At 43.3% G+C, this 24,868-nt stretch overlaps 1 protein-coding gene across 1 annotated transcript; it reads right to left on the reverse strand.

Moving 5' to 3' along the window:
• Positions 1-7,403: 7,403 nt before the first annotated feature.
• On the reverse strand, positions 7,404-16,508 carry LOC133550665 (zinc finger protein OZF-like). The gene is made up of 2 exons (XM_061896650.1): positions 16,232-16,508; positions 7,404-10,062 (listed from the first exon to the last, which is right to left on the reverse strand). The coding sequence occupies exons 1-2, from the start codon at positions 16,320-16,322 to the stop codon at positions 8,690-8,692; spliced, it is 1,464 nt and encodes a 487-aa protein (XP_061752634.1). The 5' UTR covers positions 16,323-16,508; the 3' UTR covers positions 7,404-8,689.
• Positions 16,509-24,868: the final 8,360 nt, after the last annotated feature.

Raw genomic sequence — 24,868 nt, forward strand, 5'->3', positions numbered from 1 at the left:
GTGGGGACACAAAAGTGCTCCAAGGCAGCACTCTGAAAGTTTTTTTTTTGTTTTTTTTTTTACATTAGCAATCATAATTTCAAGTCATGCAGATGTTATGGAGTAAAGCAACTAAAATGTACGCAAAGGAGACAACTTGGAAGAGTTCTCATCTTTACTTTTTAGTGTAGTGCAACTGTGCATCATACTGTCAATCAACATAGCCTACTGTCCATCAACATCACCAGAAATACAATAATGCAATACAACATTGTAAATAAACATAAATGAACTGTAATAATTTTTCCCCCAACTTGTGTTTAAATCACTCACAATTTTTCCCTTCATCTACTTCTTTCTATTGCTGCTTTTGTACTGTAAATATGTTTGTCACTAATACCTTACCAAAAAATATGTTGATGCATGACAGATACATTAAGGACGATGACCATAGAGTTACTGCCTGAGCAAAAAGGCTTTTACTAAATATGAATATTACTTAATATTAATTAATTACTCCTCTCTGAGCTGCTACCTTACCGTGGTAGAGGAGTTTGCGTGTCCCAATGATCCTAGGAGCTATGTTGTCTGGGGGTTTTCATGCCCCCTGGTAGGGTCTCCCAAGACAAACAGGTCCTAGGTGAGTGATCAGACAAAGAGCAGCTCAAAGACTTCTATGGCATTACAACGAAATGAACCCAGATTTCCCTCGCCCGGACGTGGGTCACCGGGGCCCCGCTCTGGAGCCAGGCCCGGAGTTGGGGCACGATGGCGAGCGCCTGGTGGTCGGGCCTGTTCCCATGGGGCCCGGCCGGGCACAGCCCGAAGAGGCAACGTGGGTCATCCCTCCAATGGGCTCACCACTCATAGGAGGGGCCATAGAGGTCGGGTGCATTGTGAGCTGGGCGGCAGCCGAAGGCAGGGCACTTGGCGGTCCGATCCTCGGCTACAGAAGCTAGCTCTTGGGACGTGGAACGTCACCTCACTGGGGGGGAAGGAGCCTGAGCTAGTGCGCGAGGTAGAGAAGTTCCGGCTGGATATAGTCGGACTCACCTCAACGCACAGCAAGGGCTCTGGAACCAGTTCTCTCGAGAGGGACTGGACCCTCTTCCACTCTGGCGTTGCCGGCAGTGAGAGGCGACGGGCTGGGGTGGCAATTCTGGTTTCCCCCCGGCTCAAAGCCTGTACGTTTGAGTTCAACCCAGTGGACGAGAGGGTAGCTTCCCTTCGCCTTCGGGTGGGGGGACGGGTCCTGACTGTTGTTTGTGCTTACGCACCAAACAGCAGTTCAGAATACCCACCCTTTTTGGGTACACTCGAGGGAGTACTGGAAAGTGCTCCTCCGGGTGATTCCCTTGTCCTACTGGGAGACTTCAACGCTCATGTTGGCAACGACAGTGAAACCTGGAGAGGCGTGATTGGGAAGAATGGTCGCCCGGATCTAAACCCGAGTGGTGTTTTGTTATTGGACTTTTGTGCTCGTCACAGTTTGTCGATAACAAACACCATGTTCAAACATAAGGGTGTCCATATGTGCACTTGGCACCAGGACACCCTAGGCCGCAGTTCCATGATCGACTTTGTAGTTGTGTCATCGGATTTGCGGCCTCATGTTTTGGACACTCGGGTGAAGAGAGGGGCGGAGCTTTCTACCGATCACCACCTGGTGGTGAGTTGGCTGCGATGGTGGGGGAGGATGCCGGACAGACCTGGCAGGCCCAAGCGCATTGTGAGGGTCTGCTGGGAACGTCTGGCAGAGTCTCCTGTCAGAGAGAGTTTCAATTCACACCTCCGGGAGAACTTTGAACATGTCACAAGGGAGGTGCGGGACATTGAGTCCGAGTGGACCATGTTCCGAACCTCTATTGTCGAGGCGGCTGATTGGAGCTGTGGCCGCAAGGTTGTTGGTGCCTGTCGTGGCGGTAATCCCAGAACCCGTTGGTGGACACCAGCAGTGAGGGATGCCGTCAAGCTGAAGAAGGAGTCCTATCGGGTTCTTTTGGCTCATAGGACTCCGGAGGCAGTGGACGGGTACCGACGGGCCAAGCGGTGTGCAGCTTTAGCGGTCGCGGAGGCAAAAACTCGGACATGGGAAGAGTTCGGGGAAGCCATGGAAAACGACTTCCGGACGGCTTCGAAGCGATTCTGGACCACCATACGGCGCCTCAGGAAGGGGAAGCAGTGCACTATCAACACCGTGTATGGTGCGGATGGTGTTCTGCTGACTTCGACTGCGGATGTTGTGGATCGGTGGAGGGAATACTTCGAAGACCTCCTCAATCCCACCAACACGTCTTTCTTTGAGGAAGCGGTGCCTGGGGAATCTGTAGTGGACTCTCCTATTTCTGGGGCTGAGGTCGCTGAGGTAGTTAAAAAGCTCCTCGGCGGAAAGGCCCCGGGGGTGGATGAGATCCGCCCGGAGTTCCTTAAGGCTCTGGATGCTGTGGGGCTGTCTTGGTTGACAAGACTCTGCAGCATCGCGTGGACATCGGGGGCGGTACCTCTGGATTGGCAGACCGGGGTGGTGGTCCCTCTCTTTAAGAAGGGGGACCGGAGGGTGTGTTCCAACTATCGTGGGATCACACTCCTCAGCCTTCCCGGTAAGGTTTATTCAGGTGTACTGGAGAGGAGGCTTCGCCGGATAGTCGAACCTCGGATTCAGGAGGAACAGTGTGGTTTTCGTCCTGGTCGTGGAACTGTGGACCAGCTCTATACTCTCGGCAGGGTTCTTGAGGGTGCATGGGAGTTTGCCCAACCAGTCTACATGTGCTTTGTGGACTTGGAGAAGGCATTCGACCGTGTCCCTCGGGAAGTCCTGTGGGGAGTGCTCAGAGAATATGGGGTATCGGAATGTCTTATTGTGGCGGTCCGCTCCCTGTATGATCAGTGCCAGAGCTTGGTCCGCATTGCTGGCAGTAAGTCGGACACATTTCCAGTGAAGGTTGGACTCCGCCAAGGCTGTCCTTTGTCACCGATTCTGTTCATAACTTTTATGGACATAATTTCTAGGCGCAGTCAAGGCGTTGAGGGGTTCCGGTTTGGTGGCCACGGGATTAGGTCTCTGCTTTTTGCAGATGATGTAGTCCTGATGGCTTCATCTGGCCGGGATCTTCAGCTCTCACTGGATCGGTTCGCAGCCGAGTGTGAAGCGACCGGAATGAGAATCAGCACCTCCAAGTCCGAGTCCATGGTTCTCGCCCGGAAAAGGGTGGAGTGCCATCTCCGGGTTGGGGAGGAGACCCTGCCCCAAGTGGAGGAGTTCAAGTACCTAGGAGTCTTGTTCACGAGTGGGGGAAGAGTGGATCGTGAGATCGACAGGCGGATCGGTGCGGCGTCTTCAGTAATGCGGACGTTGTATCGATCCGTTGTGGTGAAGAAGGAGCTGAGCCGGAAGGCAAAGCTCTCAATTTACCGGTCGATCTACGTTCCCATCCTCACCTATGGTCATGAGCTTTGGGTCATGACCGAAAGGATAAGATCACGGGTACAAGCGGCCGAAATGAGTTTCCTCCGCCGGGTGGCGGGTCTCTCCCTTAGAGATAGGGTGAGAAGCTCTGTCATCCGGGAGGAGCTCAACGTAAAGCCGCTGCTCCTCCACATCGAGAGGAGCCAGATGAGGTGGTTCGGGCATCTGGTCAGGATGCCACCCGAACGCCTCCCTAGGGATGTGTTTAGGGCACGTCCAGCTGGTAGGAGGCCACGGGGAAGACCCAGGACACGTTGGAAAGACTATGTCTCCCGGCTGGCCTGGGAACGCCTCGGGATCCCCCGGGAAGAGCTAGACGAAGTGGCTGGAGATAGGGAAGTCTGGGCTTCCCTGCTTAGGCTGCTGCCCCCGCGACCCGACCTCGGATAAGCGGAAGATGATGGATGGATGGATGGATTAATTAATTATATTTTAGCATTGTAAAATCACATGATCATCTAGTGAGGTTTTATTGTATTTCCACCGCAAAGTTTTGTTCATTGGTATTTTCAAACCGTTGCTCACTTCTACACAAATACATGAAACTATAAATTAATTCATAAAATAAAACGGAAAGGTGAAATCCGGCGATCTGATTGGCTGTTAACCGCGGTTTAAATATTCTAAAGCCTTATCACAGCGCAGGCTATCACTCCGCCTCAGGCACGCATGACTGCTATGAATGGAAGTTGTTGTCATGTATCCATGACAACGGACTGTTGCAGTTCGTAGTAAAAGACAGCTGATGTTTTTACGATGGTAAAAAACGGACTAAAGTAGTTAAATTCACATGTTTAAGGTTAACTTTCACCTCCGGGGAGGGTTGACAATGGTAAAGGGGACTGAGCATTGACTTTCACCTGAAACAAAGCGGAGGAAAAGACGAGATGCAGCGCTAATTTGGAGCTAACGTCTGGATAAGTGGGACTGTTTTTTCCACAGTGAGGCTATTTTATTAGATAATATGTATTTCTGGTTGAATAAAACTACATTAAATTGATTGAGTATTCCTATTTCATATTGCCTTTATTGGTAACCGTTTTATAGAAGCAATATATCACTCCAGTCCATGGTATATGCTCATTATAGCACTCTAAGGGGCGTGACCGGAGTGATATATCGTTGAATTGTTCAATATTGTTGAGCCTCTATACACCCTCGAAGTAACTTACAGTTTGACTCCTAAAGAAGTCTCTTATATCCAGTTTTCTTTTCATTGACATCCTTCAAAACCTACAGCACACACGCACGCAAACAGACACAAACACAATGTAAATCACAGCACCGATATTAAAATCCATTTAGCTACCGTGTGCCAGGAACAACAAATGCCGAACATGTTAACAACTTACACTAACAGTTGCACCGCCTCTCGTCCGGTCGCTAGCAACTAGCATGTAGGCTAGCTTTTACAAGCAGAAGGAGTGACAGCCAATCACACGTAAGTAAGCATGAAACCAACAACCAATCAGGGAGCGATATTTAGGTTGCAGGCGGGACTTCTAGCAGAGACCGACATTTGGGTCATTATTGTCACCGACGTCCCACTGGGTGTGAGTTTTCCTTGCCCTTATGTGGGCCTACCGAGGATGTCGTGGTGCTTTGTGCAGCCCTTTGAGACACTAGTGATTTAGGGCTATATAAGTAAACATTGATTGATTGATTGATTAACCCTTTCTGTGCCATAATCACTTACTAAACATTACGGGCAGCGCTTGTATTGATAGTGACTACACAGTAGCGGCTGGATGTTGGTAGGGACGTGTCCCTAGCGTCCCTACCCAATTCCACGCCCTTGCGTGCACGCAAGACGTCACGGGTTTTTAGGAAGTATGAGCGCTGCAAACACACACAGCTAAAAGTCGTCTGCTTTAACGGCATAATTACACAGTATTTTGGAGACCTGTGTTACTGAATCCTTTGCAATTTGTTCAATTAATTTTGGAGAATTCAAAGTAGAAAGATGGAGTTGGGAAGCTTTAGCCTTTAGCCACACAAACACACGGTGATTCCTTGTTTAAAATTCCCGGAGGTGAAACTTTACTGTGGATCAATAGAAGATGGATCCCGACCACATGTCAACCAGCAGGTTTCGGTGAGAAAATTGTGGTTAAAAAGTCGCTTCTTACCGGAGAAAAGCTGAGCTTCTGCCGTCCATGAAGCTGCCGTCGACTCCCCTGAGACATTGGCGTCAACACACTCGTGGAGACACACGTCCGACTATCAGGTACTATAAAACTCACTAAAACACTAGCAACACAGTAGAAAGATAAGGGATTTCCCAGAATTATCCTAGTTAATGTGTTTAAAAACTTCAGAATCCGTCCCAATGCAATCACGTTTTGTTTTTGTTTTTTTTCTAGTCCGTCACTATCAATATCCTCAAACACGAATCTTTCATCCTTGCTCAAATTAATGAGGAAATTGTGGTTTTCTCAGTCCGAATAGCACTTTTTGTTGGAGGCTCCCATTAAAATCAATGTGAATATGTGAGCAGCCCCCACACTTGTGACGTCATCGTCTGCGACTTACGGTTGAGGCAGGGCTTTTCTCTTAGCACCGAAAGTCGCAAACTTTATCGTGGATGTTCTCTACTAAATCCTTTCAGCAAAAATATGGCAATATCGCGAAATGATCAAGTATGAGACATAGAATGGACCTGCTATCCCCGTTTGAATAAGAACATCTCATTTCAGTAGGTCTTTAGTAAACACTGGTTTTACATATATTCTGAATAAATTCTACAAACAAGACAGAACAAAGTTTCTTTTTTAAACTAACATATTGCAGTTACTTCATTGTTTATTCATATAACCTTAAACGTTGCTGCATGATGAAGGATCTCCTAATCAGCATCTTTCTTTAAAGAGGAACATTATCACAATTTCAAAAGGGTTAAAAACAGTAAAAATCATTTACTGAGAAGACCACTTTCTGATTGTTGGACATTGCGGACAAAAGTCAGACTTTTGATAAAAAACTCGGTACACTTTATTTTTCAAATTGTATCACTTTGTCTGTCATTGCTTTGTACTTCATTTACTTACTTTTTAGTAAATACACTCTTACCCTAATATTATCTGTTTACTATGTAGAAATATACTAAACCATACTCGCCAACCTTGAGACCTCCGATTTCGGGAGGTGGGGGGTGGGGGGGAGGCGTGGTTGGGGCGGGGGGCGTGGTTAAGAGGGGAGTAGTATAATTCACCAACGAGAGTATTTCATATATATTTCGTATATATATGAATATATATATATATGTATGAAATACTTTACTTTCAGTGAATTCTAGCTATATATATTTATTTTATTGTATAGATAAATGAAAGAAATAGTTGAATTTCCGACATCACCTATCAAATACACAGTAATAAAAACACAGTTGTTCCACTAACTGTACTGTGCTTGTTGGTTACTAAAAAAAAAACAACAACACTTACCTTTCACTATTTGAGTAACCTTTGTTCTGCCATTTGCTTATTGACGAGCGATCTCCGAATCCGGGAACATAACCTTCACGGATTTGTTGTAGACATCCGCAAATGAGAAGGGATGTTGTTTCCAGTTATCAACATAGCCATCTTTGTCCCAGCATAAGATACACCATCGGGTCTTCAATTTGCGAGGTGGGCCATAATACTGGGTTGTGAACGATGCTGCGCTGCAAACTCTCCTGGATAGACTGAAATTCTTGTTTCCATTCGTTTTGGAACTTGCAAGCGTACTTCTTCATTTTGCTCGTCGACCGTGTAATATATTGGGTTGGAGTCAATAACCAGGTGACGTGATGAAGTTACGTCTCTTTACTGTGGGCTTCAGAACAGACTCCCTAATGCATATGTTCCTTGACTGCACTTAAATGTAGAATATATGTAGAATATATTTATATTATTCATATATTATATATTGTATATATAATTAATATTTATTATTATCATTTTTTATTGTGAGCGAACTGTGGTGCTGAATATCCCCCAGGGATCAGTAATTTTATTCCCATTGTTGCTTTTAATTTTTTATTCTTATTGTAATATTTCTCTATTTTGTTTCCATTTAAACCCCCATTATTTACTTTTTACTTTTTTAAAATTGATCTCAACTCTGTACACTGCTGCTGGAATTTTAATTTTCCTGAAGGAATCAATAAAGTACTATCTGTCTATCTATTTATCTATAGTACATTGTATTCTATTCTATGTACAGTAGATGGCAGTATTGTCCTGTTTAAGAGGGTCACAACATTGCTGAGTCGGTTCTCATGGAGCTTGAGGGGGCGTGGCCTCCAGCTCTGACTGAATTTCGGGAGATTTTCAGGAGAAAATTTGTCCCGGGAGGTTTTCGGGAGAGGCGCTGAACTTCGGGAGTCTCCCGGAAAATCCGTGAGGGTTGGCAAGTATGTACTAAACACAAACAAAGACGAAGCTTATTGACTATGGCATCGACACGGACTACAGTGGCGGACGTGCGCACATTTTCAGGGCTTATGCAGATCTCAAATACAGATCAGCAGGTGCCAGAAGGTAAGAAAAGTTGCTCTTGCATAATATTGTGATACTAACAGTCAGATAATATGTCTGCTAACGGGTGCCATTATGCGGTCCTTATACACACATCATTGACTAAGGTAGCCGTAATGGGCTGACAATCCATCAAACAATGTGGCATCAAAGTCCTACTAAAACATTTTGACGGATTTTTGAGTGCCATATGTTATATTCTTTATTCTCAATGGAAAATTTACATTTTTGATGTTGTTTACTGGCGTCACATTGCAGTCTCTCTTATGTGTGACTGCCATCTACTGGTGACACTTGTCATTTCACCAATAGAATTAGGCACACCGGGTTATAAGGCACACTGTCGATATTTGAGAAAATGAAAGGATTTTAGGTGGGCCTTACAGTCCGAAAAATACGGTAGACTTCTGTGATTCAAAAGGAAGGTGAGGATAAAAACCATCCATGTTGTTCTCAATCAGTCAAATTTGTGTTGCTGCTGTTCTTCAACATCACTTGAGTTGTCCGTATTGTGCTCCAAAAAATTGTCAAATCATAAAAATGTGACATCACATGTAATAAGTCACCTAATAATTGATGCTAGCAGATTCCCTCATGTGATCAAACGAGACGCTACTTTGACTGCAGCTATACTGAACAACTGAATATTAATCCCTGTGAGTGTGTGTTTTTCTATCTGAACATAAGCGTATTTGTCTGCCATCTTGTTCTACAAAACGATAAACTAAACGTGTTTTTCTTTAGTGTGTTTCATTACGTGTCGATTTAAATTTTGCCTGGTGGAATAGTTTTTACCACAAGCTGAACAATTAAATGGCTTTTCCCCGGTGTGTGTTCTCATGTGTGCTGGCAAATGGGCCTTAAGAGAAAACTGTTGACCGCAAACCGGACAATTAAATGGTTTCTCCCCTGTGTGTGTCCTCATGTGCGCGGTCAGAAAGGTTTTACGCGAGAATGTTTTGCCGCAAACTGAACAATTAAACGGTTTCTCTCCCGTGTGCGTCCTTTGGTGGGCTGTCAAATTGGCCTTTTGAGAAAATTTTTGCCCACAAACCGAACAATTAAACGGCTTCTCTCCTGTGTGCGTTCTCATGTGGGCTGTAAAATAAATCTTATAAGAGAAAACCTTCCCACAGACTGAACAATTAAATGGTTTATCGCCTGTGTGCGTTCTCGTATGTCGCGTCAAATTGGGCTTTTGAGAAAACTTTTTACCGCAAACAAGACAAACGAACGGTTTTTCTCCTGTGTGCGTTCTCATGTGTTGGGTCAAGTTTCTGTTATTACCAAAGCTTCTAGTGCAAACTGAGCAGCTCAAACATTGCTTCTCTCTCGTCTTTTTAGAGCCTCCGGAGTGTTTGTTGTCAGTGTGTGTTTTCATGTGTTCTTTCAAATGGGTCTTTTGAGAGAACAATTTCCCGCAGACTAGACAACTAAATGGTTTCTCTCCTGTGTGCGTTCTTATGTGCGCTGTCAAATTGGTCTTTTGAGAAAAATTTCTGCCGCAAACTGTACAGTTGAAAGGTTTTTCTCCTGTGTGTGTTCTCATGTGTCCGGTCAAAGTGTTCTTATGATTAAAGCTTTTAGCACAAACTGAGCAGCTGAAATGTTTGTTGTCAATAGGAGTCCTCATATCACCTTCACAGTCTGTATCGCTGCTCGAAGGTTCTTCATCGCCCTCTTCGGCCTCACTGTCTGATAGTGGAGCTAAGAGGTTGTCTACTTGTGGTTTCTCTTCATCCTCTTCAGTCTTCACAGAGACAATAGTCAGTGGTAGCTTGGTGAGATCATCTTCCTCCGTTATCCAGAGTTCTTCCTCTTCCTCTTTAAGGTGGTGGGGGCATGGACACTCTTTCTTCAAAGTGGAGCCCTCTCCTTGCGGCTGAAGTGAAAGTTCTTCTGGATGACCAGTCAGTGGTTTTTCTTCATCATCTTCAGTCTTCACAGAGACAACAGTCAGTGGCAACTTGCTGAGATCACTTCCCTGCGTTATCCAGAATTCCTCATCTTCCTCTTTAATGTGTGGGGGCCATGAACACGCTTGCTTCTGCACATGAGGTGGGAGTTCTTCTGAGTGACCAATCAGCTGCCGGACGTCTGAAGGACACAAGCATACTTGAGTTCAGACATGATCCTTGAGATGTTTTGTCCTTGAAGTCGCTACACACTTTCTTCTATGTACTGCATGTGTGTGTAGTGTTTCATGGACTTCATTTGGTGCATTGCCAGGATGATGGATCAGTGTCTCTAATTATGAGGGACAAGAACATAAAAATGTTTTTCCCGCTTTCTAGCATATAAAAATGGTCTCGTTCTATGTGGTGTAGAGAATGTAAACGTGTTTAAAGGGGAACATTATCAGCAGACCTATGTAAGCGTCAATATGTACCTTGATGGTGCAGAAAAAAAGACCATGTATTTTTTTAATTTCCGAACTCTAAATCGGTGAATTTTGGCGAATTAAACACGTTTCTGTTTATGGCTCTCAGAGCGATGACGTCAGAACGTGACGCTGCCTAGGTAAGAAAGGCGCCATTTTCATTTTTTCAAACATACACACACCAAGTCTCAGCTCTGTTTTTTCCACTATTTTTTGGAACCTTGGAGACATCATGCCTCGTCGGTGTGTTGTCGGAGGGTGTAACAACACTAACAGGGAGGGATTCAAGTTGCACCACTGGCCCCAAGATGCCAAAGTGTCTTCCGCCAGACCCCCATTGAATGTGCCCGAGTGTCTGCACATTTTTCCGGCGATGACAGACATGGCACAGAGATGTATGGATAACCTGCAGATGCATTTTTTTTTTGTTTTTTTTCCCCTTGGCCTCAGTCTGCACCCCCACTCCAGGGCCTAGGCTAAGACCGATTTTTTAATTTTATTTTAATCTTCTATTTTTTTTTTTCTTCCCCCCCCCACCCCCATTGTTTACCTGTATGTCATCTTTTTTTTGTAAGGGGCGCTGGAAGCCGGCAGACCCGTCAGCGATCCTGTTCTGTCTCCCTGTAATGTTTGTCTGATCTTGAATGGGATTGTGCTGAAAATGGTAATTTTCCTGAAGGAACTCTCCTGACGGAATAAATAAAGTACTATCTATCTATCTATTTGCAACGATAAAGTCAACGAAATCACAAAGGTAAGTTTTGTTGATGTTGTTGACTTATGTGCTAATCAGAGATATTTGGTCGCGGCGTGACTGCCAGCTAATCGATGCTAACATGCTATTTAGGCTAGCTATATGTACATTTGCAACTATATTACGTTTCCTTCCACCCACATTTAATGCGAAAAAAACACTTACCAATCGACGGATTTAAGTTGCTCCAGTGTCACAAGATGCAAAAGTCCTGATCGTTTGGTCCGCACATTTTACCGGCGATGCTAAGGCAGCTATTCGGCCCTGCTATGGGCCACTTCATTAGGTACACCCATGCTATGGCCGAATAGCGTCACTAGCTTTTCGCTCAATAGCTTCAGTTTCTTCTTCAACTTCATTTTTGCTATCTGCCTCCATACTCCAACCATCTGTTTCAATACATGCGTAATCTGTTGAATCGCTTAAGCCGCTGAAATCCGAGTCTGAATCCGAGCTAATGTCACTATATCTTGCTGTGCTATTCGCCATTGTTTGTTTACATTAGCAGCACTGTATGACATCACACTAGGAAAATAGACAGTGGCTTCGAGAGAGCGAACATCAAGCACTTTAAAGCTTTTTTTAAGGATATTCCAGGACGGGTAAAATTTAGAAAAAAACTTCAACAAATAAAATAAGCCACTGAGAACGGATTTTTATTGGTTTTAACCCTTTTGAAATTGTGATAATGTTCCCCTTTAAGAGTTATTTCATTTATACTCTTTATGCTTGTATTCTTGTGTCCGCAGATGTCTGTGTAGTGTCTTGAGTGGTTGGAATGTGGGAGTTGGAGGACTCCCTGTTTACCTTATCTGTGCATATTCTACATTTTATGTATTGTTTTGTTTTGTTTTTTGTCCTGTCCAGCTTCTCAGGCAAATCATATAGTTGATGCAGATGCCCCTATCGGCTGTTCAGATTTACTTTACATAAGAGAAGTGTAGGATACTTCTTTTGTTGCCTTATTTGAATTTGACTTTATTAAATGTATTTTAATTATTATTTGGTGCAGCCGGGCTGGAGCAGGACGGGATAGAAAGATAAAAAAAGAAAGACAGAGGGGGAAAAGACAGAGAGACAAAAAACAACAACAGCAAACACAACAATAACAACAAAAACAATAGAAGAACTCAAGCACATATGATATGTACAAGTATGATCGTAAAAGTGATAGCAAAGAAGCAGTTAGCGAAATAAATAATAATATAGAAATGACAATGAGCATTTTCACACTACAACTGGAGCAATACAAATACCAATAGAAAAAGCGCTATTGATCATGAACAAAACCAATAGTTTACCTCTATTATCAACAATACAGTTGTTCAAATGCAACAATATGTATACGTAATGATAAAGATTAAAAAAAAATAAAAAATAAAAAAAGGAATACCAAAAGTTGGAGGGGAAGAGAGAGAGGAAACCTATATTAATCTTGTAGATTGTTATAGTAACAATGAGTTAAGCATTGTCAGTGTGACATGTGTTACCCAGTTTACCCTAGGGCAGGGGTAGGGAACCTATGGCTCTAGAGCCAGATGTGGCTCTTTTGATGACTGCATCTGGCTCTCAGATAAATCTGAGCTGACACTGCTTAACACGATAAGTAATGAATAATTCCACTTGTAATCACAGTGTTAAAAATAACGTTAAAAATATAAAAATGCTCATGCATTTGAATCCATCCATCCTTTTTCTACCGCACCTGTACAAGAAGTTGCCTTAAGGCCAACCGTGCCACCCGGAAGCAGCGGACAGCCAGACCCCAAGCCAGCGAGAGACCACCCCCCACACGGGCAGAAAGGCGGGACGCCCACCGGGGGGACCCAGAGACTCCCCGCAACCGGACGGGAAGACCGCCACTGCCTCATCAGCACCTGGGCCCCCACGACCCCAGCCCCCACACCAGGCCACCCCTCCCAAGTCGACCGCCACAGGACCACCCAGCGCAGGGCCGCGGGAACCAACCACCCCACCCGCAGGGACCCCAACGATGGAGATGGAACAACCAGCAACCACCCCGTCGAGTTTCCCCCCTTATGGGGGGGAAGAAAAAAAAAAATAACAACAAAAAAACATAATAATTGATATATTAAAAAATAAATAGATTATATATACATTATATAGTATATATGTACACACATATATATATATACATATACACACATACATACATATATATATACACACATACATATAAACATACACATATATACATACATATATATATACACATACATACATACACACATATATAAACACATACATATATATACATATATACATACACACATATATATACATACATAACTCGGTTGGTAGAGTGGCCGTGCCAGCAACTTGAGGGTTGCAGGTTCGATTCCCGCTTGTGCCATCCTAGTTACTGCTGTTGTGTACTTGGGCAAGACACTTTACCCACCTGCTCCCAGTTCCACCCACACTGGTTTAAATGTAACTTAGATATTGGGTGTCACTATGTAAAGCGCTTTGAGTCACTTGAGAAAAGCGCTATATAAATATAATTCACTTCACTAATTCACTTCACATGCACACATTCACATATATACATACACATACATATATACTGTATGTACACACATACATATATACACACACACACAAAAAAAGAATTAAAAGAAGATCACAGACATGCTGACACACAGGATCACTACCCCAGCAGCTGGCCGACTCGCAGCAACTCGGAATACCCTGCAGCACCAAGCTACCACAATGGATGAGGGAACTAGACCCAGCAGGCCCCCAACCAAGACGGGCACCCGGAAGGGATGGACGGTGGGACCCAGGAGCTCCAGACATGCAGCCCGGATGCAGTAGCCTGAGGCGCCGACCCCCAACTGACCAGCAGGCCCAGAGCATATCCCCAGAAATATACATACATACACATATACATACACATACATATACATACATACTGTACATATACATCTACATACACACACACGCGCATGTAATTGCAGTGTGTATATTCTACATATTACATAGTGTTATGAAGGTGGCTGTTACTACAGTATATATATGTATGTATATGTATATATATATATATATATATATATATATATATATATATATATATATATATATACTTGCAGTGTATATAACACGTTGATGGAGGGTTTTGAAGTTGTTTTAGAGGCTTTGAAGGCTACAAAGGTGACTTCTACTACCACGCATTCTTTTTAATCATCTTTAAAATTGTAAAGAACAAAGACGTGTGTTGTTGTCTCTCATAATGATTGTGAACAATAGGCAACATTCCAAAACAAGTGCAGTTCCCTCTTTAACATGACTCGGCTCAGACATGGAATAGTGAAGTTTTGGGCTGAACAACTAATAATATTATAAAAAAAAATGGAGTACGGTTATATAGTTGTTATTTTGTACAACAAACTTGTACCTGGTCTTTCCAGCATTTCCTCTACATGTACTTGATGGTGGTGGCTCGCTGCGACAGAATAATAGCCGCCATTCTTTAAAAATGAGGCTTGTTTCACCCCGTAAAAAAACATTAAAGGGGAACATTATCAGCAGACCTATGTAAGCGTCAATATATACCTTGATGGTGCAGAAAAAAGACCATCTATTTTTTAACCGATTTCCGAACTCTAAATGGGTGAATTTTGGCGAATTAAACGCCTTTCTGTTTATCGCTCTTTTTGCGATGACGTCAGAATGTGACGTCGCCGAGGTAACACACCCACCATTTTCATTTTCAACACATTACAAACACCGGGTCTCAGCTCTGTTATTTTCCGTTTTTTTGACTATTTTTTGGAACCTTGGAGACATCATGCCTCGTCGGTGTGTTGTCGGAGGGTGTAACAACACTAACAGGGAGGGATTCAAGTTGCACCACTGGCAAGAAATCTGCCGCCAGACCCCCATTGAATGTGCCAGAGTGTCTCCACATTTGACCGGCGATGCTAAGACAGACATGGCACAGAGATGTATGGATAACCTGCAGATGCATTTGCAACGATAGTCAACGAAATCACAAAGGTGAGTTTTGTTGATTTTGACTGCCAGCTAATCGATGCTAAAATGCTACGCTAATCGATGCTAACATGCTATTTACCGGCGGTGCTAAAGCAGACATGGCACAGAGATGTATGGATAACCTGCAGATGCATTTGCAACTATATTACGTTTCCTTCCACCCACATTTAAAGCGAAAAAAAAAAACACTTACCAATCGACGGATTTAAGTTGCTCCAGTGTCACAAGATGCGAAAGTCCTGATCTTTTGGTCCGCACATTTTACCGGCGATGCTAACGCAGCTATTCGGCCATGCTATGGCTATGAATAGCGTCAATAGCTATTCGCTCAATAGCTTCAGTTTCTTCTTCAATATTTTCATACTCCAACCATCTGTTTCAATACATGCGTAATCTGTTGAATCGCTTGAGTCGCTGAAATCCGAGTTTGAATCCGAGCTAATGTCGCTATATCTTGCTGTGGTATTCCCATTGTTTGTTTACATTGGCAGCACTGTGTGACGTCACAGGGAAATGGCCAGTGTCTTCGCAGAGAGCCGAAAATAAGGCACTTTAAAGCTTTATTTAGGGATATTCCGAGACCGGTAAAATTTTGAAAAAAAACTTCAAAAAATACAACAAGCCCCTGGGAATTGATTTTTATTGTTTTTAACCCTTTTGAAATTGTGATAATGTTCCCCTTTAAAGTAATAAGACGTATTGTAGCGTCCAGAAGAAGTCTCACAAAGTCCGACGCTCTTTAAAAATTTGTTTTGCCAATTTTATGCTAACAACCGGGCGGTGAGAACTTTTCAATAATGAAATGATTCTTGTTGTTTATGAGCTGCAGTCCTCTGCAGGTTGATGTAGACATGTGGTCCAGTCTTCTCTTCACACACTGCACATCTCTTACTCTTCCACAACATCTCTTCTTTCACATCATTTTATATTTTGCTCTTCCACTTTCTTCATTTGACTTTTGCATTCTTTCATCTCCTCTGATGTGAACTCCAATGCCTTCTTCAAGCTAACAATCATGGCGGCTATTTCTTTACATCCTTCAACATAGTTGGCTAATTTCGATTTAAAGGGCTTAAAATTCAAACAGCTTTCAAATGACAAAACTTCAAGTCACTCACCTTCATCTTCCGTCTTTATCTCCGTTGGTGATTTGCTGGAATGTTCTCTTTGACATGACGTCGCCATCTTAGCATTGCAGTAGTCGTCCATCTTCTATCACGTCTTCAATCTTCACTTCAGGTAAAACAACACCGCTCCAAATTGAACTTTCGTTCCGTGAGCTCAAGAAAAAAAAAAGGAGAATCTATAAAAATGTTAAAGGTAGATTTGAAACCTTTTCAGGAAGCCCCCGCCGTTCGTCCGCCATCTTGTTTCCTTCAAAGTCTTCGCGCTGCTCGACCCGTTTGCCCATGCGTCAAAAGTGGGCAACTTCCGTTTCCGAATTTACGGCAGATTTTTCAAAATAAAATCATGTTAATATTTCTTCTTTTAACAACCAGAATGCAATCAAGTGATAACCTAAAATGGTCGAAAACTACATTTAAACATTTATCCATCAAATTTATATACATAAAAAGACGTTTTATTTAACCCAACATGTTTTTTTTGTTTTTTGTGTTTGTTTTTTTAACAGACCTAATCAAATAACTGCGTTGGGTTTTGTTTAAACAAATAAAAAATACAGGTCACAAGTATTTATATTTCCTATACAGCCCAAATAGCAGTCATTCAATTTAAACGCTTTCTTTATAATAACAATAATAATCTCAATAATTTCTCGGTTATTTCTCGGGGCGGTTTAGCTCGGTTGGTAGAGCGGCTGTGCCAGCAACTTGAGGGTTGCAGGTTCGATTCCCGCATCCGCCATCCTAGTCACTGCCGTTGTGTCCTTGGGCAAGACACTTTACCCACCTGCTCCCAGTGCCACCCACACTGGTTTAAATGTAACTTAGATATTGGGTTTCACTATGTAAAGTGCTTTGAGTCACGAGAGAAAAAGCGCTATATAAATATGATTCACTTCACTTCACTCTCTGGCACTCACCAAAGGGTGGACACTTCCCTTTCGTCTCCCTTATCTCTCCTGCTTGCTTCTTTGTTTTGTCTTGTCTTAACTTTCTTGTTGCTTCTTTTTGCACTGCTCTCCAAATCCAAACATTGGAACTATTTAACTGGCCTCAACAAAATTGACAAGATCTTGGGTTTGGGGGAACCTGCTGTCGTGACGAAGCGGTTGTTGCTGGACACACGGCGGACTCTTGAGAGAAGAAGGAGGGCCGCGTGGCTGGCGACCCTTTTCTGTCGAGGACATGAAGATATCCACCTATTCGGAATTATGACAACAGGACATCTGCTGATTGGAGTAAGCGTTGCTCTGGTTTGTTGACAAATTGGAAGTCGCTGGCAGTCTTCAAAGTACCCCAAAGCTGCCACAAATGATTGGAGGATGCGGGAAGAACTGTGGATTACATCGGACTGTCTACCCCGTAGTTTTTGAGGACCAGTCATAGACAATTTTAGAGTGAAAAGCAAATTTTATTTTCACTCGCATACAAATCATTTTAACTTAGATTTTTTCCCTGGCTTCGAGACTCTCTTGAAGATCACTGCAGGAAAACACAACAAACTCCCTTCTTGTCTCTCATGGACACACACCTGTTGTTGTGAACTTTGGACTAGCGACGGCTAATACATCAAGGCCGCGGAACAGAGACACACTGTGGGCTTATACACACACACACACACACACACACACACACACACACACACACACACACACACACACACACACACACACACACACACACACACACACACACACATCCACAAAAAAATATATACGCTACACATACACCCTCCTGTCCCCCAATCCAACACCCTCGATGCAATCCCGTAGGGATGATGAATGGATGGTCGACGCAGTCCCGCAAACACTTTATGTACATATTTATATACATATTTATATAATATTTACATATTTATATAATATTTAACTACAAGCTCCATTCACAGACAGAGTCCCATTGCTTTTATGAGTGGTCGAGCGAGTCAAAAGCCGAAAAAAAATAAAAATAAAAATTAAAAATAATTTGTATTTTTTATTTTATTTGTGGCAGCCGTAATTCTTTCGTGGCGGGCCGCCACAAATAAATGAATGTGTGGGAAACCCTGATATATATATATATATATATATATATATATATATATATATATATATATATATATATATATATATATATATATATATATATATATATATATATATATATATATATATATATATATTATATACAGATGTCCAGAATACTGTGGAATTATGCGATGAAAAGAGACGACTTATAGCTGTGAACGGTGCTGGACCAAAATGTCCTCTACAATGCGTGACGTCACGCGCACCCGTCATCATACCGCGACGTTTTAGCATGATCCTTCCGCACGAAATTTAAAATTGCAATTTAGTAAACTAAAGCGGCCGTATTGTCATGTGTTGCAATGTTAATATTTCATCATTGATATATAAACTATCAGACTGCGTAGTCGCTAGTAGTGGCTTTCAGTAGGCCTTTAACAGCCACAAAATGAGGAAGGGGTCATTAAACATGTATTCTGATATATGTTCTTCACAGAAAATAAGCCCAAGTGAATGAGTCTCAGTTTGAAAAATGTATTAATTGTATCATTTTACTTTTAATAAAAAATGAAAACGGGTCCCAGAGACCCCAACACCACACAAAGACGACCACATTTTCAATACATGATCAGTTAATAGTGAGCAAATAATATGCTGTATGTAATATATTAATATATATTTTGATTCCAAATAAATAGCAATTATTGAAGGACCGGAATTGATGCTGTGAGTTGAAAAATAAAGCTCCCGTGGATCCACGCTGATGTCCGTGTCTCCTCTAACAACCATTAAAAGATTACAACTCTATATACATCCATTGATATATTATGTCACTTTAATTTAATTTCACGTAAAGTAACATTAATTTTTAAGGAGTTGGTACTTTTATTTTATTTTGTAGTAGTGGCAACTTCCTCCCGGTTAACTTCTTTTGTTTTCACTTTGTTGAACTGTGCATGCAAGTGAAGTTGAAGCCATATTGGCGTTTACACCGGAGTCTGATAAAAATCACATTTTACTTGCAGTTTAAACAGTCAGGTGGGATAAAAATCTGATTAAAAAAAAAAAAAAAATTTGATTTGGGCCACTTTGGCCTGCAGTGTAGACGTAATCATTCTCACAACACAAACACAATTTCATGATCGTTGACGTACACTTCTGTAATCCATAAGAAAGGTGAGGGAAACCCCATCCATGTTGTTCTCTTAACGATGCAAGTTATTTAGCTGCTGTCAGAAAAAAAATCAGTCAGAAAAAAAAATCAGTTCGCCTCAACAGATGATTTCAGAATGTAACGAGTCAAAATGCACACGATGTAAAGATCCTTTTAGATAGTTTGGCGTCAAAATGTTAACACTAACAAAGTTTAATATAAGTGTACTTGCCAGGCATTTCTCCTCCGTGAATTCTCATGTGACGAGTCAAAGATTGCTTTAGAGAAAAACTTTTACCGCAAACTGAACAATCAAACGGTTTCTCTCCCGTGTGTGTTCTCATGTGTGACGCCAAATAGGCCTTCTGAGAAAAGCATTTGCCGCAAACCGAACAATCAAATGGTTTCTCCCCTGTGTGCGTTCTCGCGTGTGCTGTCAAATGGGCATTTTGAGAAAATTTTTGCCCACAGACTGAACATATAAACGGTTTCTCTCCCGTGTGGGTTCTCATGTGTGCTGTCAAATGGGTCTTGAGTGAACTTTTCTTGCCACAAACTGAACAAATGAACGGTTTCTTTCCCGTGTGTGTTCTCATGTGGGCTTTCAAATGTGCCTCAAAGGAAAAAACCTGAACGCAAACTGAACAATTAAATGGTTTTTCCCTTGTGTGCGTTTTCATGTGCCTGGTCAAATTGGTCTTTTGGGAAAATGTTTTGCCGCAGACTGGACAAACAAATGGTTTTTCTCCCGTGTGTGTTCTCACGTGTTTAGTCAAATTGCTCTTCTGAGTAAAGCTTTTAGCACAAACCGAGCAGCTCAAACATGTTTTAATTCTCTTTTTTTTAGAGCAACCAGAATGTTTGCTGTTAGTATTAGTCCTCATATCACCTTCACAGTCTGTATCGCTGCTCAAAGGTTCGTCAACATCGTCTTCAGCCTCACTATCTGATAGTGGAGCTAAGAGGTTGTCTATTTGTGGTTTCTCTTCATCATCTTCAGTCTTCACAGAGACAACAGTCAGCGGCAACTCGGTGACATCAGTTTCCCGCGTTATCCATAATTCCTCCTCTTCCTCTTTGACGTGTGAGGGCCATGGTTGCTCTTGCTTCAAAGTGAAGTCGTCACCCTGCGGCTGGGGGTAAAGTTCTTCTGGATGAGCAGTCAGCTGCTGCACGTCTGCAGGACACAAACATTTTAGCTCGGACATGACCCTTGAGATGTTTCTCCTTGAACTTGTTCCACAGTTCCTACCTCCCCCTACAGGTTTGATATTGAAGTACAACATTGTTTGTCAATACTTTTGTAGACATAAAATGCATTGTTTCTTTGGTTTCTGTAAATTTTAGCCCCGCCCCCAACCCTCTTCCTTATTGATTGATTGAACGATTGAGACTTTTATTAGTAGATTGGACAGTACAGTACATATTGTGTACAATTGACCACTAAATGGTAACACCCCAAAAAGTTTTCAAACCACGGAGGCATGGCAGAAATATTTATAAAAACCAGCTTGCCAATTTTAGACATTAATGATATGTTTTGTGCGTGACCGCCGCTGTGTTTGTTCATTGAGATCCTTCTTTTTCGTTATCCTTTTGTTGTGGGGCCGACTGGCTCGTACATGCACATGCATCCTCGGCTGTTTGCCATTTCTAAGACGAAGTAGTGTACAGTTTTAACTTACATCTGTCAGTAGACATCCTTACGGAAGCTAAAAACAAGAAGGTGACGTCAAAGTGGAGGCACGTAAAAAAGACCGCCCATAAAACGGCGCATCCTGAAGAGTGTCGGACAACGGCTTGAAGATGATGTGTAAAACATCAACTATGCAACCTTTCATCGCATGTTATGTAGACCACATGGAAGTCTTTTACATGTAGAAACAAAAATTTAAATATTATTTACTTTAAATTAGAGATGAAAAAAAATGCTTCTTGGTGGTACAACTAAGCACACAATTGGCAGGTACATTATGTTTATGTACATGTAGGAATCATGTTCAATCAACAATACGGTTTGTTAAAAAATGAAAAAAACAACAACAATATAATTATACCAGATGAAGGCCGGCTCTAATTCCTTGACCCTAAAAGACTTCCTTGTGGTCCACATAACGTGCTGTGGTCTAACAAAGATGCGATGTGGTCTACCCAACATGCAATGTGGTCTACCCAACATGTGATGTGGTCTACCCAACATGGATGTGGTCCACCCAACATGCGATGTGGTCTACCCAACATGCGGTGTGGTCTACCCAACATGTGATGTGGTCTACCCAACATGCGATGTGGTCTACCCAACATGTGATGTGGTCTACCCAACATGTGATGTGGTCAACCCAACATGCGATGTGGTCTACCCAACATGCGATGTGGTCTACCCAACATGTGATGTGGTCTACCCAACATGTTATGTGGTCTACCCAACATGCGATGTGGTCTACCCAACATGTGGTGTGGTCTACCCAACATGTGATGTGGTCTAACAAAGATGTGATGTGGTCTAACCAACATGCGATGTGGTCTACCCAACATGTGATGTGGTCTAACAAAGATGTGATGTGGTCAACCCAACATGCGATGTGGTCTACCCAACATGCGATGTGGTCTACCCAACATGTGATGTGGTCTACCCAACATGTGATGTGGTCTACCCAACATGTGATGTGGTCTACCCAATATGTGATGTGGTCTACCAAACATGTGATGTGGTCCACATAACACATGATGTGGTCTACCTAACACATGATGTGGTCTACCTAACATGTGATGTGGTCTACCTAACATGTGATGTGGTCTACCAAACATGTGATGGTGGTTCTGTGGTCAAGATGATGTTTAACAGACCGTTTTCAAGCTGCTTTCTGACCGTTTCTTCAGGGTCTGGCAGTTCCTATTCACTTTTTCCCCAATTTATGTTACGGCCAAATACCAAATTACATTTATTTTTGCCCTCAAAATTCAACAGACAATACCCCATAATGACAACGTAATTATTATTTTCTTTAAATTAGAAAATGTGTTAAGTTTGGCACAACTAGCGGCATCCATTTTTTGGCGCATTCCTCTTTGTAGCTCCATCAGGTTGGACGGGAAGCGTTGGTTTTCACCCAGGATGTCTCCGTACATTGCTGCGTTCATCTTTCCCTCTATCCTGACTAGTCTCCCAGTTCCTGCCCCTGAAAAGCAACCCCGCAGCATGATGCTGCCACCCTCATGCTTCACTGTAGGGATGGTAATGGGCGGCACCGGGTTTTCTCCAAACATGACGCCTGGCATTCACACCAAAGACTTCATTCTTTGTCTCGTCAGACCAAATAATTTGGTTTCTCATGGTCTGGGAGTCTTTCAGGGGCATTTTGCCCAACTTTTTAAGCTACATAAGCTATGCAGCTGCTGTCGCAGAAGTTAGCTTACGGCTAATGCCGTTGCCAGGTGATGTGTTACTACGCCTGAAAATAGTTCCTCTGTGTTTGCTCTTACAATAACAATATTGCTACAGTTTGGTTGTCATACAAGTTACGGAACGTAAATGAATTATTGTTGACGTTTTTTGAATGCATTTAAAAGTGATTTGGAGGCAGAATGGATCGCTCCCATTAGCTGCATTGCCAGCTACTTAGAACCAAGTTACGATGCAAAAAAACCTCAATGTTTTCTGTCTCTTTTAGGCAAAATTCCCCCCAAAACCACAATGTGCATTTCCCCTTTAAATGCCATTGAAAATAGGAAACACTGCATTAATCATTCCTGGGTGTCCAGGTCTAGAATGGCTAGTGTAGGTAAACATTATTTGCTTTAAAGATTCAGTTTCAACAAACCATTTGGACTGGATTACTAATGAAAACCGAAGGACTGCCGTAATTAGACCTACATTTTTAGGAAAGAAGTTTCCATGTCTGAAAAATTAGTTTCTTGTGGATGAGATTGACTGCAATTGAACTATCCATTCATCCATTGTCTACCGCTTGTCCCTTTTGGGGTCGCGGGGGGTCGCTGGAGCCTATCTCAGCTGCATTCGGGCGGAAGGGGGTTTATACCCTGGACAAGTCGCCACCTCATCGCAGGGCCAACTCAGATAGACAGACAACATTCACACTCACATTCACACACTAGGGACCATTTAGTGTTGCCAATCAACCTATCCCCAGGTGCATGTCTTTGGAGGTGGGAGGGGCCTATCTACAGGTGCATGTTTTTGGAGGTGGGAGGGGCCTATCCCCAGGTGCATGTCTTTGGAACTGGGAGGGGCCTATCCCCAGGTGCATGTCTTTGGAGGTGGGAGTGGCCTATCCCCAGGTGCATGTCTTTGGAGGTGGGAGGGGCCTATCCCCAAGTGCATGTCTTTGGAGGTGGGAGGGGCCTATCCCCAGGTGCATGTCTTTGGAGGTGGGAGGGGCCTATCCCCAGGTGCATGTCTTTGGAGGTGGGAGGGGCCTATCCCCAGGTGCATGTCCTTGGAGGTGGGAGGGGCCTACCCCCAGGTGCATGTCTTTGGAGGTGGGCGGGGCCTATCCCCAAGTGCATGTCTTTGGAGGTGGGAGGGGCCTATCCCCAAGTGCATGTCTTTGGAGGTGGGAGGGGCCTATCCCCAAGTGCATGTCTTTGGAGGTGGGAGGGGCCTATCCCCAGGTGCATGTCTTTGGAGGTGGGAGGGGCCTATCCCCAGGTGCATGTCTTTGGAGGTGGGAGGGGCCTATCCCCAGGTGCATGTCTTTGGAGGTGGGAGGGGCCTATCCCCAGGTGCATGTCTTTGGAGGTGGGAGTAAGCCGGAATACCCGGAGGGAACCCACGCAGTCACGGGGAGGACATGCAAACTCCACACAGAAAGATCCAGAGCCCGGGATTGAACTCAGGACTACTCAGGACCTTCGTATTGCGAGGCAGATGCACTAACCCCTACTCCACCGTGCTGCCCAACTAATCATCCATCCATCCATCCATTCCCTACCGCTTATACTCCTTGGGGTTCACGGGGAGCGCTGGTGCCCATCTCAGCTACAATCGGGCGGGAGGCGTCGTACACCATGGACAAGTTGCCACCTCATCACAGCCAACTAATCATATAGAAATATTTATATTTTATATGATTAGTTGATTAGTTGGGCAGCACGGTGCAGTGTCTTTCAACCACTGTGCCGTGGCACACTAGTGTTAAATTATGTAATTTCACCCAACTAATAATAATAATAATAATGGATTAGATTAATATCGCACTTTTCTATTGTTGGATACTCGAAGCGCTCACAGAGAAGTGGGAACCCATCATTCATTCACACCTGGTGGTGGTAAGCTACATCTGTAGCCACAGCTGCCCTGGGGTAGACTGACGGAAGCGTGGCTGCCAGTTTGCGCCTACGGCCCCTCCGACCACCACCAATCATTCATTCATCATTCATTCACCAGTGTGAGCGGCACCGGGGGCAAAGGGTCCTGCCCAAGGACACAACGGCAGCAATTTGGATGTCAAT

Source organism: Nerophis ophidion, linkage group LG01, assembly GCF_033978795.1.
Source record: "Nerophis ophidion isolate RoL-2023_Sa linkage group LG01, RoL_Noph_v1.0, whole genome shotgun sequence".
Taxonomy (NCBI): Eukaryota; Metazoa; Chordata; class Actinopteri; order Syngnathiformes; family Syngnathidae; genus Nerophis; species Nerophis ophidion.